This window comes from Lampris incognitus, chromosome 14 (assembly GCF_029633865.1).
Source record: "Lampris incognitus isolate fLamInc1 chromosome 14, fLamInc1.hap2, whole genome shotgun sequence".
Taxonomy (NCBI): domain Eukaryota; kingdom Metazoa; phylum Chordata; class Actinopteri; order Lampriformes; family Lampridae; genus Lampris; species Lampris incognitus.
Genome location: NC_079224.1, coordinates 1,355,398 through 1,370,038, shown reverse-complemented (window position 1 = coordinate 1,370,038; position 14,641 = coordinate 1,355,398). Strand labels below are relative to the sequence as shown.

Below are 14,641 nucleotides of genomic sequence, written 5' to 3'. Positions count from 1 at the left end.
TTCACGTAGGTCACCTATTTTGGACTCAAAACGGCGAATTTCGCCGAAAGGTGAGTGATTTTCATGCCTGCAAAGCCCAGATTTACATCCCATAGAACATCTGTGGAGAGACCTGAAAATGGCAGTTCACAGACGCTTCCAATCTAATCTGGCAGAGCTCAACAGCATCTGCCAGGAAGAATGGGATAAATTGTCCAAATACAGGTGTGCAAAGCTTGTAGGCTTACCCAAGAAGATTTGATGCTGTAATTACTGCCAAAGGGGCTTCTACAAAGTACTGAATTAAGGGTCTGAATACTTGCATAAAAGAGATTTCAGCTTGATTTAAATTTGCACAAATTTCTAAAAACCGTTTTCACTGTCATCATGGGTTATTGAGTGTACACTGATTCAAAAATTGCAATTTCATTCATTTAAAATGAAATCTACAACAAAGTGTTCAAAAACTGAAGGGGTCTGAATACTTTCTGAAGATGCTGCAATTATACAAAATGTATAATACATCTAGGCTGTAAGCAATTTCTTGATAGACAGAAAGTTAAAAGGGAATATGAGAAACAATTCAAACAAGTGTTTCAAAGGATTTGAACTATGGAGGGTCATGTCGGGCTTACTACCATCACTATGACCACCACTATTTTTTTATCTAACCGTCTCCATCGTTCTGTTTCTCAAGCATACCCCAATAGGTAGTCCAGCTCTCTTTGGTGCTCTGTTTCTCTTCTTTGTCGCCATTTTTTTCTTCCACAGGATCAGAAACTTTCTGGTTCTCAACTAGTCAGACAATTACAAGGCACAGACAAACAGCATTAAAACATTAAAGACATCTGAATTATGAATAAATAGCAACAGAAAAAATAAAGTGGCTTCAGAAGTATATACCTCCCACCAAATACAGGCAAATCATTAAGGAAAGGCAGGAAGAGATCAATGTTTGACATAACAGGACAAGGACCAAAAGCACACAGCAAAATCAACAAAGCACTGACTTTGTAGGTTATCAAAAATGAATGTGCCTGTGTTTGTGGTGTAAATCCTTTTTATCTGCCCTGACCCGATCAAGCTACCCAGAGCAGCTGTTCCACACCACACTTGTATTATTACCACATCCATAAACCTCCTCTTTGGCCTTCCTCTTCTCCTCTTCCCTGGTGCTCCATGTTCAGCATCCATGTCCGAGTATACCCAGCATCTCTCCCCCACACGTCCCAGTATACCCAGCATCCCTTCTCCACATATGTCCCAGTATACCCAGCATCCCTCCTCCACACATGTCCCAGTATACCCAGCATGTCTCCTCCACACGTCCACACCATCTTCATCTTGCCTCTTCTATTGAACTAAGACTAACCAAGTCTCTAGCTTCTTTTAAATCTCATCTTAACATTTTTCTTTTTATGAAAGCTTTTACAAATGTTTGATATGTTTTTATTATTTATATTGTTTTTATTTTTACTCTTACTTATTTGGTCTTACTATTATTTTTGCCTTGTCTGGTTTTATTTCTTTGTAAAGCACTTTGTAACATTGTGTTAGAAAAGTGCTGTATAAATACAGTTATTGTTATTACTATTATTATTAAAGAGTGAACATTATACATAATATTCCCACTGTCTCACAAGATTTTCCTGTTTGTCCTGCATTTGGACTGTTTGCATCTGGTCACCCTAGCTTTAAAAAAAGAAGACTCAAGGGCCAGCATATGCATGAGCGAGAGAACCTAACTGTCTGTCCATATAACATGTCTGTCCATTTAATCATCCAAGCTTTTAAAAGCATGTGAGGTTCTGGTCCTTCACACTTTCATGAGACACTGAATCACAGAAGGAACAGACGTTGCAAACAACACACTACTGGTGTATTCACACCTGTCGTGTGGTTCGTTGGTCCACACCAAATAGTGAAAAAGGTACCATGTTGACTTATGCATTCTGTGTGCTTAGGGGTCACATCGTCTTTTTTGCAAATGAACCAACAGTGAAACAGACTAAATGATAACTCAGTTCACTGCTTAGTTTTGGTGACTATGCATTTACAAGGTAATTTACAAGACAAAGTAATTCAGGAAGTAAGGGCAGAGGCAAAACGACTGCCAGCATTTGTTGTTCTTTTGTGTGACGCTAGAAGCAGTGAGCAGGTGTCCTGCTTTATGTTGTACTGCACAACACCTGTACCCTGGCCGACCCACATATCGACACGGTGTGCTGTACTTTGAAGCACAATAACAAAAGTACACGTTTTTCCATTTAAAAAATGAAATGATTATCTTACAGTAATAAGCCTGTTATTCTTTGTTTAAATGTCTCTGCTCTTCACACATTGGATGATGGGAACTCAACATGCTCTTCAGCCAAAAACACCAAGCATACAGTCCAACACCGGTCTCATTATTTACTATTGGTCATGCCTCTAGCAACTTATTTCCAATCCTTTTTTTTTCAGAATATGATGTATTACTCTCAGGATATAAATATGTCAAATTAGACATCATATGAGGGTCAAAAGCTTTTTGTACTGGTAGCTGTGAAGAGTGCACATCACAATCACAATCATGTTTACTGGCCATGTAGCTTTGTACATACATGGAATTTTTTTTTTTTTAGAAAAGATTACATTTCGTATAAAACACAAAACAGGCAGCAAAGTGGCACAGTGGTTAGCACGGTCGCCTCACAGCAAGAAGGTCCTGGGTTCGAGCCCCAGGGTAGTCCAACCTTGGTGGGTCATCCTTTGTGTGGAGTTTGCATGTTCTCCCCGTGTCTGCATGGGTTTGCTCCAGGTGCTCCAGTTTCCTCCCACAGTCCAAAGACATGTAGGTCAAGTGAATCGACTGTACTAAATTGTCCCTAAGTGTGAATGTGTGTGTGTGTGTGAGTGTGTGCATGTGTGTGTCGGCCCTGTGATGGCCTGGCAGCCTGTCCAGGGTGTCTCTCCGCCTGCCACCCAATGACTGCTGGAATAGGCTCCAGCATACTCATGACCCTGAGAGCAGGATAAGCGGTTCGGATAATGGCTGAACACAAAACACAACAGCCCAGAGATTACATTACATTGCAGTCATTTAGCCAACGCTTTTATCCAAAGCGACTTAAAATAAGTGCATTTAAACGTAGGAAATCAGGAGAACTACTAGTCATCAGAGGTCATAAGTGCATCTAAACAAGCATCTAAGAGCAAAGCCAGTGCTAAAGTAAAAGTGCAAGAAAGAGTTTTGTTTTTTTTGAATGAGTGAATACAATAAGTGCTAAGAACAAGTAACAGGGTAGTAGTTCTTAAAGAGGTGAGTTTTCAACCTGCGCCGAAAGATGGGCAGCGACTCCGCTGTCCTGACAACAGTGGGGAGTTCATTCCACCACCTTGGGGCCAGGACAGAAAAGAGCTGTGACCGGGTCGATCGGCAGCAAGGGCCTCTGAGCGACGGGGCAACCAGGCGTTCCGAGGCAGCAGAGTGAAATGGTTGGGCGGGGGTGTAGGGCTTGAACATGGCCTGGAGAAAGGAAGGAGCTGTTCCTTTCACTGCCCTGTGGGCTAGCACCAGAGTCTTAAACTGGATGCGAGCAGCTACTGGGAGCCAGTGTAGGCACATGAAAAGGGGAGTTGTGTGGGAGAACTTAGGGCAGTTGAACACCACACGAGTTGCAGCTTTCTGAACAAGCTCCAGATGTCTGATGGCCGATGCCAGGGCGCCAGCAAGGTGAGAGTGGCCGTAGTCCAGCCGGGAGATGACCAGAGCCAGGATGAGCACCTGTGCTGTCTCGTCGGTGAGGAATGGGCGAATCCTCCTGATGTTATAAAGGAGAAATCTGCAGGAGCGAGCAACTGATGCAACGTTTTCAGCAAACGACAGTTGGTTGTCCAGGATCACACCCAGATTCTTCACAGTCAGAGTTGGCGTCACCACGGTGTTGTCAATGGTGATGGCCAGGTCTCGGTGTGGGCAACCTTTCCCTGGGAGGGACATTAGCTCTGTCTTGTCCAGATTGAGCTTCAGGTGGTGTGTCGCCATCCACTCCGAGATGTCAGTTAAGCACACAGCAATGCGTGTCTCTACTTGTGTGTCAGAGGGAGGAAAGGACAAGATCAGCTGGGTGTCATCGGCATAACAATGGTAAGAGAAGTCATGCGAGCGAATAACAGAACCCAGGGATGTCGTCTACAGGGAGAAAAGGAGAGGACCCAGAACCGAACCTTGTGGAATGCCTGTAGTCAGTCTGTGAGGCTCCAACACAGATCCCCTCCATGTCATCTGGTAGGAGCAAGCCATCAGGTAGGTTGCAAATATTGAGAGTGCAGAGCCTGTGACATCCAGCCCCTCGAGGATAGAGATGAGAATCTGGTGGTTCACTGTGTCGAACGCAGCTGACAGGTCCAGGAGTATCAGGACAGAGGAGAGAGAGTTTGCTCTCGCAGAGTGCAGCGAATCTATCACTGCAAGGAGGGCAGTCTCTGTCGAGTGACCCACCTTGAACCCAGACTGGTTGGAATCCAGGAGGTTGTTCTGGTGGAGGTACAAATAAATTTGGTTAAAGACAGCATGTTCAAAAGTTTTGGATAGAAAGCGTAGAAGGGAAACTGCTCTGTAGTTTTTGACATCAGAGAGGTTAAGTGATGGTTTCTTGAGAAGGGGGATGACTCTAGCAGTCTTGAAGGCACATGGAAAACATCCTGCCTGGAGGGAGGTGTTGATGAGGTGGGTTAGATAGGGAAGGAGTTCAGGTGCTATAGAGTGAAGAAGGAGGGAGGGGACCGGGTCAAGGGAGCATGTGGTGGGGTGACTGGATGTGATGAGGTTTAGAACCTCGTCGGGGGAGAGGGGATATGACATGACAACATTTTTATTTTCTTTTAATTTTTTATTACTTTATTGGTGCCCGTAGGGAAATTCTTCCTCTTCATTTAACCCATCCTATTTGTGTAGCTAGGAGTAGTGGTCAGCCGCTGTGCAGCACCCGGGGTCCAACTCCAGTTTGTCTTGCCATGTCTCGGTCAGGGGCACAGACAGGAGAATTAACCCTAACATGCATGTCTTTTTGATGGTGAGGGAAACCAGAGCACCCGGAGAAAACCCACCACAGACACGGGGAGAAAATGCAAACTCCACACAGAAAGGACCTGGGATGACCCCCCAAGGTTGGACAACCCCGGAGTTTGAACCTAGGACCTTCTTGCTGTGAGGCGACAGCGCTAACCACTGTGTCCCCGTGCCGTCCAAAATGAGTAAGTAAATAAAAAAATAGTGTGCATTATCCCCATCCCCTACCCTCACCACTCCCTACAACAGAGAAAGCCAACCTCCATCCACCCATCCATTATCTGAACCGCTTATCCTGCTCTCAGGGTCGCGGGGATGCTGGAGCCTATGCCAGCAGTCATTGGGCGGCAGGCGGAGAGACACCCTAGACAGGCCGCCAGACCATCACAGGGCCGACACACAAACACACACACACACATTCATACCTAGGGAACATTTAGCACGGCTGAGTCACCTGACCTACATGTCTTTGGACTGTGGGAGGAAGCCAGAGCCCCTGGAGGAAACCCACGCAGACACGGGGAGAACATGCAAACTCCACACAGAGGATGACCCGGGATGACCCACCAAGGTTGGACTACCCCGGGGCTCGAACCCAGGACCTTCTTGCTGTGAGGCAAACCACGCTAACCACTGTGCCACCGTTAGAAAGGCAACATCAAATGAATAAATATGTAAACAAATAGCAAGACTACAGGAAAACTGGTTTTAAAATAGAAAAAAAAGTACAGGGACAGACTACGCCGGTTTAGGAAACCCTTGTAATATGGAAGATGACAGCGTAGGTCCAATATTTTCTAAGTAAGGGTCCCAAACTTTATAGAAGGCGTCCAGAGAGGAGTGAGGCATACATGAGATGTACTCATTGGGAATACACTCCATTATAAGATTGTGCCATGACTTTTTTGTTGGAGTGACGTCCTTGATCCAAAAGAGCAAAATATTCTTCCTAGCGGCAAAAGTCAATAGATTGAATAGCCTCTTGTGTTTGATATTTATAATATGACCATCTGGAAGATCAAGAAGGAGGCACAGCACATACATGGACTTTGACTCTGGTTTCCGGGCTCTCTCAGTGTACTTAACAGAATAACAATACTACAACACAACAATCTTCATATATACACACAAGGACTGACTTATAAAGGTGAAATAAGAGGCAATAAAGTGCAATGGTACAGAGAATATATCAGAGATGCTGAAATAGAAGTTGGCAGGTTACTAGCATACATGCCTGAGGTAGATGGACATGACAGAGCAAACCAGTATACGTACAATGTACAGTCCAGTATATATGTTACGGGTAATGTGAAAAAATGGTTAATGTGCAAACTACCTGGGTAATGTGCAGATTACCCAACGGGGTGGTTAATGTGCACATTACCCGCCAGAACAGGTTATCTGCACATTACCTGGGTAGTCTGCACACTATCCGCTTGGGCGGTTAATGTGGATAGAACGAACCGCATTATCCACATTACCTTGGTAGTCTGCACACACTACCCGCTTGGGCGGATAATGTGGATAGAACAAACCACAATATCCACATTACCCGGGTAGTCTGCACACTACCCGCCTTGGCAGTTAATGTGGATAGAACGAACCACATTATCCACATTAACCGGGTAGTCTGCACACCACCCGTTTGGATGGTTAATGTGGATGGAACGAACCTGCAACTCATCTTTTTACGATATTTTGATATTTAAATCAGCAATAGGCCTTAAGCCTAATGACTCATGAAGTGAGGCCATCTGAGGAATCACAATTTGTGGTAAATGAAAGAACAGGCGTTGGCGATATCATTCTGTCTTTAGATAAACATTAACCGCCCAAGCGGGTAGTGTGCAGACTACCCGGGTAATGTGCAGATAACCCGTTCTGGCGGGTAATGTGCACATTAACCGCCCCGTTGGGTAATCTGCACATTACCCGGGTAGTTTGCACATTAACCGTTTTTTCACATTACCCGTAACATATACAATATGTACAGTACAGTATATACAACAGGTAGAGTACAGCAGCAGAGGGCTCCACACAGCTCCAGTGAGGTGTTGAAGATCAGTATGAAAATGGGGGCCAGCTGGTCAGCACAGACTTTAAGACAGAAGGGTGACACGCTATCCTGGCCCGGTGCCTTCCTGGTCGGTCTTCTGTCTCTGGAAGAGTTGGCACATGTCCTCAACACAGATCCTGAGTATGGGTAGTGGTTCAGTGGGGAGTGGAGGGTGGCTGGCAGGGGGTGCAGTTGATTGTGGGTTGTGGCTGGAGAAGGCGAAGGGTGTGCAAGTGTGCTTTTCAAACCTGCAGTAAAATCCATTTAGGTCATTAGCCAGTTGATGGTTCCCTGCAGTGGGGGCGGGGATGGTCTCCTGTTGTTGGTAATGTCTTTCAAACCTCTCTATACGATGCTGGGTCATTGGCAGAAAACCTATTTTTCAACTTTTCAGATTAACACCTTTTTGCCTCTCTGATATCCTTTGTGAGTGTATTTCTGGCTTTGTTATACCTGATCCTATCTCCACTCCTGTAGGCTTCCTCTCTGGCCTAACAAAGCTGCCTGAGTTTAGCTGAGAACCAGGGCTTATTGTTATTAAAGGTTTTGGTGGGTACCATTATATATCTGTTCCTCACTGTCTTTGCAGTTTTTGTCCTGTATTTGGACTGTTTGTATCTGGTCAACGTAGCTAAAAAATTAGTTGATGTCAAGCATGTCATAAGTGAAAAGTTCAAGTCTCTGTCCACATAAAAATATATGTGTGGTGAGTAGGGTATGGACTACCTGTCCACACCCTACTCAAAAATCAATGCACTCAAATGTTAAGGTGTAACAGGAAAATTATTTTAGGAAATTTCAAGGAGGATGACACCTTAAGCACTAGATTTGGGAACATGTTTACACATGGTGCGGTACCTGCTGTGATGGATGTTTCTGAAATATTTAATTTGCAAAGTCTATATTGGTAGTGAAGGTACCCTACACACACTTCTGTCACTGGTGCTGAGATTTTACATCATCCAAACCTCTTAACTACATCTTTATTGTACATTTCTCTTGATAATAGTATCAACTGAATACCTAAACTGTAATACCATAAAATGTAAACAATTAAGTAGGGTTTTAGACCAGAAGTCAATATTTTCCATTTAGATGTTAGATTTTAAGCCATCTTAACTGACTCTAACTCATGCTGACCAACATTCTGGTACCATGAAAGAAGGCCTTCCACATATGATGTAAAGAACTTTGGACAAATAACAACTGATGACAATAACTTTCCATTCTTTTTACCTTGGTTCTCAACAATGGTATCTTCATCCCCCTCCTCATGAGGTAGTAGTGCCTGAGATCTGGCAGTGCTCCTATTTGACTTTCCCCTCTGTCAGATGAAAAATTGCAAGTGATTAGTACATTTGAAAAAAACGGAATTTGATCCCTACTGTTACTTGTTGCACAAGACAAAATAGCAGGAACATTATGGGCCCTATTTTCGTGAATCATTTTTGGCATTTTCATGGCAAAGGTGCACGGCACAGCTGTGGCGCTTTTGGGAATGGGGAGGAATATTTTATTAACAGGTGTGGTCTGGGCTGGTGTTGAAAAAGCAATTAAATCGCCTCTTTTCCTTCCCTTTAAAAGGAGCATGTGCTGTGAGTATAATTTGGGAAGGATGCGATGGAGTGAAGTCTGGAGCTTTCCACATACAGAAAAAGTTCCAAACAAGAAGGAACAAATGTCTTTGTGCAGGAGGATCAGAATCATCTGGAAAATATCCGCCATTTTTTTAAAATAATTTATCTGTGAGAAAAAACAGGTTACAATCTGCAAATGTGAGTTTTCATTGTATCTTATCAAGCAACAAACAACTTAATTTTGATTTGATAGTATAGGTCATTGATGTCACCAAGTAACAGTCTGCAGGTTGTTGGAGGTATCACATTCTGAAATAACAGCACTGACGGCTTGATAACAATGTAATGTAATGTAGCCTACATTGTTTCATTCACCAGAAACAAAGCAACAGCCCAGATTCATCCATTTTCTCTCTCTCTACCCCTCAAAAAGGAGTGTGCACATAATATTTTGTAATTTTTGTATTTAGGAAAAATAAAGACAGAGTCCTCTTCACATATTGGTGGAAAACGCAAGCCGATGATTATAAAACAAATAGCCGCGGCTTACAAATTGAATGCCCTATTACTAGATCAACAGGGGGAAGGTTATTTTTTAGGTTACAGCATGACACGTATGAGATGCTACTTTCAAATTTTACATAACATTTATAAATGTGGTACAGCATTTGCAACTTCTGTGCATCAGCGTCTGCACCGGTTTGTGGGGATATTGAGTTGTATTTGGGTGCACCTCCGCCAACTAAAATAGAGAAAATTGGACACAAATGGTGTGCACTGTGCGCTATGTTACTGTTTGTGTAATGACATGAATGATAATTTCTGATTTCTGTTTTTTTAAAGAACTCTAGCTGACTTGTTGCCATCCTGCTGACGAGTCCTTGCATAGATTTAATGAATAAGAGATAAAGCTATATTAGGAAAGTAAGGAATATTCAGGTTGTATTTAAGTAAACTGGCTCTGCAATTAAAGAAGGTCCCATTGTATTTACGTTATCTCAGTCACCCTGTATCAATTTTCCATCTTCTTCTGCAGAACCCTGGTGTGTATGAACAATTAGTCATGACAAGTCATGATCAGTCTTCTCAAGCAATGCTCTGGTTCTGATTAGTGCCAATTTAGAGCAAAATAAAAACAAAGTTTATCTTATTTAAACAACTTAACAGGACATGTAGAGTACTTGTAAGGTTAAAAAGTAAGTACAAAATAAATATTTAATTTTTCTTTGGAAATTAAAATACGGATTAAGCTTCATAACAGTCGTTAACTACTGTGCTCCATTTTGCAGCAAACTTTCAATTGGGAGATGCAAGTGGACCTGAAGAAGAGACTTGTCTTTCCAGAAGAGGTGGCAGTAACATCACTCAGACCAGAAATGGTTCTTCTATCCAGGAGCACAAAAACCATCTTAGTAGCTGAACTCACAGTACCCTGGGAGGACAGGCTAGCCATCTTTCACCAACAGAAGAAAGTCAAGTACCAGGATTTGATTGATGTGGCTCTTGTCAAAAGATGGCACACAGCCTTACATCCCATCAAGGTCAGCAGCTGCAGTTTCCCAGCAAACATCAGTGCGCTATTTCCTACAGAAAATAGGTTTGGAACCTAAACAACTGAAGCAAGCCATTGGGGAGACAGCCATGGCAGCTGAGACCAGCTCAAGGTGGTTGATGAAAGCCCATTGTTGGAACCTTTTGCAGGTGAAGGCTAATTTGGTATTTGCTGCCCGACTCAGGTGAGGCATACAGGCTAAAGGGTGAAACGCCTGTGACCCTGAGATACGCACTGAAGATGCAGAAGGGTTCATTTCAATGAAAATGCTCTGACCACTCTGCCAACAAGGAATACCATCAAGAGGAGTAACTTGCAACATCTTAAGTAGCTCATTCAGTTTCTGCTTGTAGCAAAGCATCTCTGATGTTTATTTTATGGGGAAATGCCCATCGGCAGTAGGGGAAGACCCACAAACAACTGTGAAAAGACGGACAACAGCTCGGAAAGATGGCACACAATAGTGTTAGGGCTAGCACCCCGAAGCACTGAATAAACAAGCTAAAGTACCAAACAGAGGGACTACCCCAAAACAGACTGAGGAGAGAGGGAAGATAATCTGCCATTAAGGACAGACCACACAATCACACAACCCAGATAATGGCATAAGGACTATGACATTGGATGTGGTAAGACAGGAGGGTAAAGCCAAAAGAAGATGCAACATCTGCAGTGGAATATTTAAGAATGAACATGGCATGAAAATTCATCAAGGCAAGTCTAAGCGCAAAGTGCAACTACAGCAATGCAAAGCACCTTTTATTACCAGAGAGCTATCTCTGAGTTTATTAGCACTGCTGGTCAGTCAGAGGGGGACAAGGGCCAGGAGGCAAACCACATTGTGCCAGACCTCTCTGCTCAATCTGCTCAGAGCACAAGAAGATGGGGTGAATTCAAAAGTCTGGAGGGCTTTGAGAGGAAACTATGGCTGAATTTACTACCAGCAGCAGATGCAGATGGGCACAATTGGATGAAGAGCTGAGCATCATCCTGGAAAACACCTTGAGAGGAGCTGCAACCAAGGAGATAAAGACTATGGTGCAACTTGTGTTATCAGGCATGCCAAAATGCTTTTGGTGTAAAGAAAAGCAAAACTTACAAGCCACCATCAGGTCCCAGTAGGAGGCAGCGCCAGATCATATAATTGCAGAAAGAACTAAGGATGCTTAAGGAACGGTGGCAGAAAGCAGACAATGAGGAAAAACAGTCCTGAACCAACTATGCTCAGAGCTGCGAAAAACCTACTCCGGCTTCGCAAGACAGAGCCAATCTGGAAAAAAAAAGCAGAGACAGAAGCATTGACAGAGGAAAGCCTTTTATAACAACCCTTTCTGGTTCACAGCTGAACCAGAGATGGAAATGGATGATTTGCTGTGGCGACCCCTAATGGGAGCAGCCGAAAGTAGCAGTAGTAGTAGTAGTTTCTGGTTCACAGCTGATCTCCTTAGAAAGCCCAAAAGTGAGAGACTGATATGTTCTAAGGAAGAAGTGGAGAATAGTGTGGCAGCAGCACATGGCGACCCCAGCAGAGACATTCCACTGGGAGACTGTCCTTTTCAGCTGCCAACACTCAAGCCACACACCCCTTTCAACATGGCATACTTTACTCTTGATAAAGTAAGGGCAGTAGTGGAAAAGTTCGAGCAGAATCTGCTCCAGGACCATCAGGAACCACTTATAATATCTACAAAAACTGCCCATGGCTACTATCAAAGCTTCAGTGGACACTCTGGAAGAGAAAGCAGGAACCCTGGCTCTGGAGACTTGCTGAAAGCTGCTTTGTCCCTAAAGAACTGAACTCATTGGGACATGACCTGTTTCGAGAGCTGTCCCTGCTAGACATTGAAGGGAACATATTCTGGTCCATCATTGCTAAAAACTAACATCTTATCTACTTGCCAGTGAGTACATTGACATGATTGTCCAGAAAGGAGGAGCCCCGGGGTACTCAGGATGTCTGGAGCATACATCAGTGATCAGCCAGGTCATCAAGGAAGCAAAGAACAACAACAACACACTCTCAGTTGTATGGTTAGATCTCACCAAAGCCTACCCAAGCGTACCCTCACCAGCTGATCCAAAATGCATTGGAGCACTACCAAGCACCATCAGAAGTGGTCAAGCTCAAGATGCCACACATGAATTCGCTGAAAATGAGGTTCATTGTGGGACATTTCACCACCAAATGGCAGAAGGTTGAGAAGGGCATCATGGCAGGATGCACAAAATCGGTGGTCCTGTTTGTGGCAGTCATGAACCTATTACTAAAGGCAGGACAAATGCAATGTAGAAGGCCAAAAGTGGATGACGGAATAAGACATCTGGCCTGCAGAGCATTCAAGGATGATATAACTAATGACTCTATCAATCCAAGGAACACGGTGGATCCTAAACTCGCTGGAGAAGATGGCTACATAGTCACTGATGCAATTCAACCCAGGAAAATCTAGAAGCCTAAGTATCCTGAAATGAAAGTTGACAAAAATTATTTTCAGTATTGAAGGGGCTGAGATTCCAACAATTCAAGAACAATAAATTTGATGCATTGGAAATAATTATGACAGCACCTTGAAGGACAGAGGCAACCTCAAAGACACCATGGCTCAACTAAACATCTCGCTCAAGGTAATTCACAACAACCTGCTGCTTGGAAGGTTTAAGGTGTGGTGCTTCCAGTATGGCATCATACCTAGAATGCAATGGCCATTCCTGCTTTAAGACTTCTCCATGACTCAAATGGAATTAATGGGGAGACTGTGCAGCAAATTCTTGCGAAGATGGCTGGCTGTCCCTCCAACTTTCAGCTCGGTCAACCTGTACAGCAAGACCTTCAAGCTCCACTTACCAGTCTCATTGGTGGTGGAAGATTTCAAAGCCACTAAGGCAACAGCAGTCAGTGCACTGCTACTGTCTGACGATGAGAAAGTCAGACATCCTAACAAGACCATTAAGTGTGACAGGAAGTGGAAGCCTAAGGAAGCAGTGAGGGAAGCAGAAGTGTACTGGAAACATCAGGAAATCCTTGGGGTAGTCTGTCAATGATGGCTAGGACTTGGAAACTCCAATGCCAAAAGATGGAATAAGGCCAATGCCAAAAGCTACAGAGGTCTCGTTGTGCAGAGGGTCCGAGAGGCAGCGGAAGAAGACCACCACATAAAAGCTGTAGAGCTTGCCTGCTACGGACAGTGGATGCAGTGGGACCAGGCACTTGAACGACTGTTGCCCTGGAAGGAACTCTGGGGCACCAACCAGGGCTAGCTAATCTTCCTCCTGCATGATGTGGCTGACCTCTTACCAACTCCAAACAATCTAAAGATCTGGGGCAAAGAAAACGACGAATCCTGGAAGCAGTGTGGAGCAACCCTTTGCATCCTGAATCACATCTTGAATGGTTGTCCCAAAGCACTGGGAAAAGGCTGATACAAGTGGAGGAGCAACAAGGTCCGTACAGAAATTGCCAAATGGATGGACCTGCAGAGGGTCAAAGCCAATAAACATCAGGCATTACCACCCAAAGTTGTCAATTTCCAAAGGGAAGGAGATAAAGCTCCTTGGGCAAGAACAACTGCATAGAACCCGTGCTCCATTTTGCATCAAGCTTACACCTCGGAGATGCAATGGACCTGAAGAAGAGACTTGTCTTTCCAGAAGAGGTGGCAGTAACCTCACTCCGACCAGACATGGATCTTCAATCAAGGAGCAGAAAAAACATCTTAGTAGTTGAACTCACAGTACCCTGGAAGGATAGACTAGCTATCTCTCACCAACAGAAGAAAGCCAAGTACCAGGATTTGATTGATGAGGATCTTTTCAAAGGATGGTATGCAACCTTATTTCCCATTGAAGTCGGCAGCCGTGGTTTCCCTGCAACATCAGCATGCTATTTCGCGCTTTTTCTAACAGAAGATTGGTTTGGAACCCAAAACAACTGAAGCAAGCCATTGGGGAGATAGCCATGGCAGCTTAGACCAGCTCCAGATGGTTGTGGTTGATGGAAGCCCGCAGTTGGACCCCCTCTACAGGTGAAGGCTAATTTGGTCTTTGCAGCCCCACTCAGGTGAAGGTTACAGGCTTAAGGGGTGAAACGCTTATGACCCTGAAATACCTGCCGAAGATGCAGAAGGATTCATCGCAATGAAATTGCTCTGAACACCCTGCCACCAAGGAATACCATCATGAGGAGTAACTTACAACATCTTAAGTAGCTTCTGCAGTTTCTGCTTGTAGCAAAACATCTGATGTTTACCTCACCTGTCTAGAGTACTTCTAGCCCCCGCCAACCCCCACCCCATCCCCCTAAAACATGAATATAAATAAAATAAATAAAAACGTCTCATCCCTGCATTTTATGTCAAACATATATCATCATGGAATTGTGGAAAAAAAGCTACACTTGAGTTAAGTTTAAACTAGGCTATGTAACA

General features: G+C 44.0%; 1 protein-coding gene across 1 annotated transcript in view; it reads right to left on the bottom strand.

Moving 5' to 3' along the window:
• LOC130123852 (trimethylguanosine synthase-like) overlaps positions 1-14,641 on the bottom strand; it is a 37,474-nt gene that overhangs the window by 14,679 nt on the left and 8,154 nt on the right. The window contains exons 4-5 of the mRNA XM_056293159.1: positions 8,325-8,412; positions 682-774 (exon numbers count right to left, since the gene is read on the bottom strand). Coding sequence (XP_056149134.1) covers positions 682-774; positions 8,325-8,412 — 181 coding nt within the window. The remainder of the gene's footprint in view (positions 1-681; positions 775-8,324; positions 8,413-14,641) is intronic.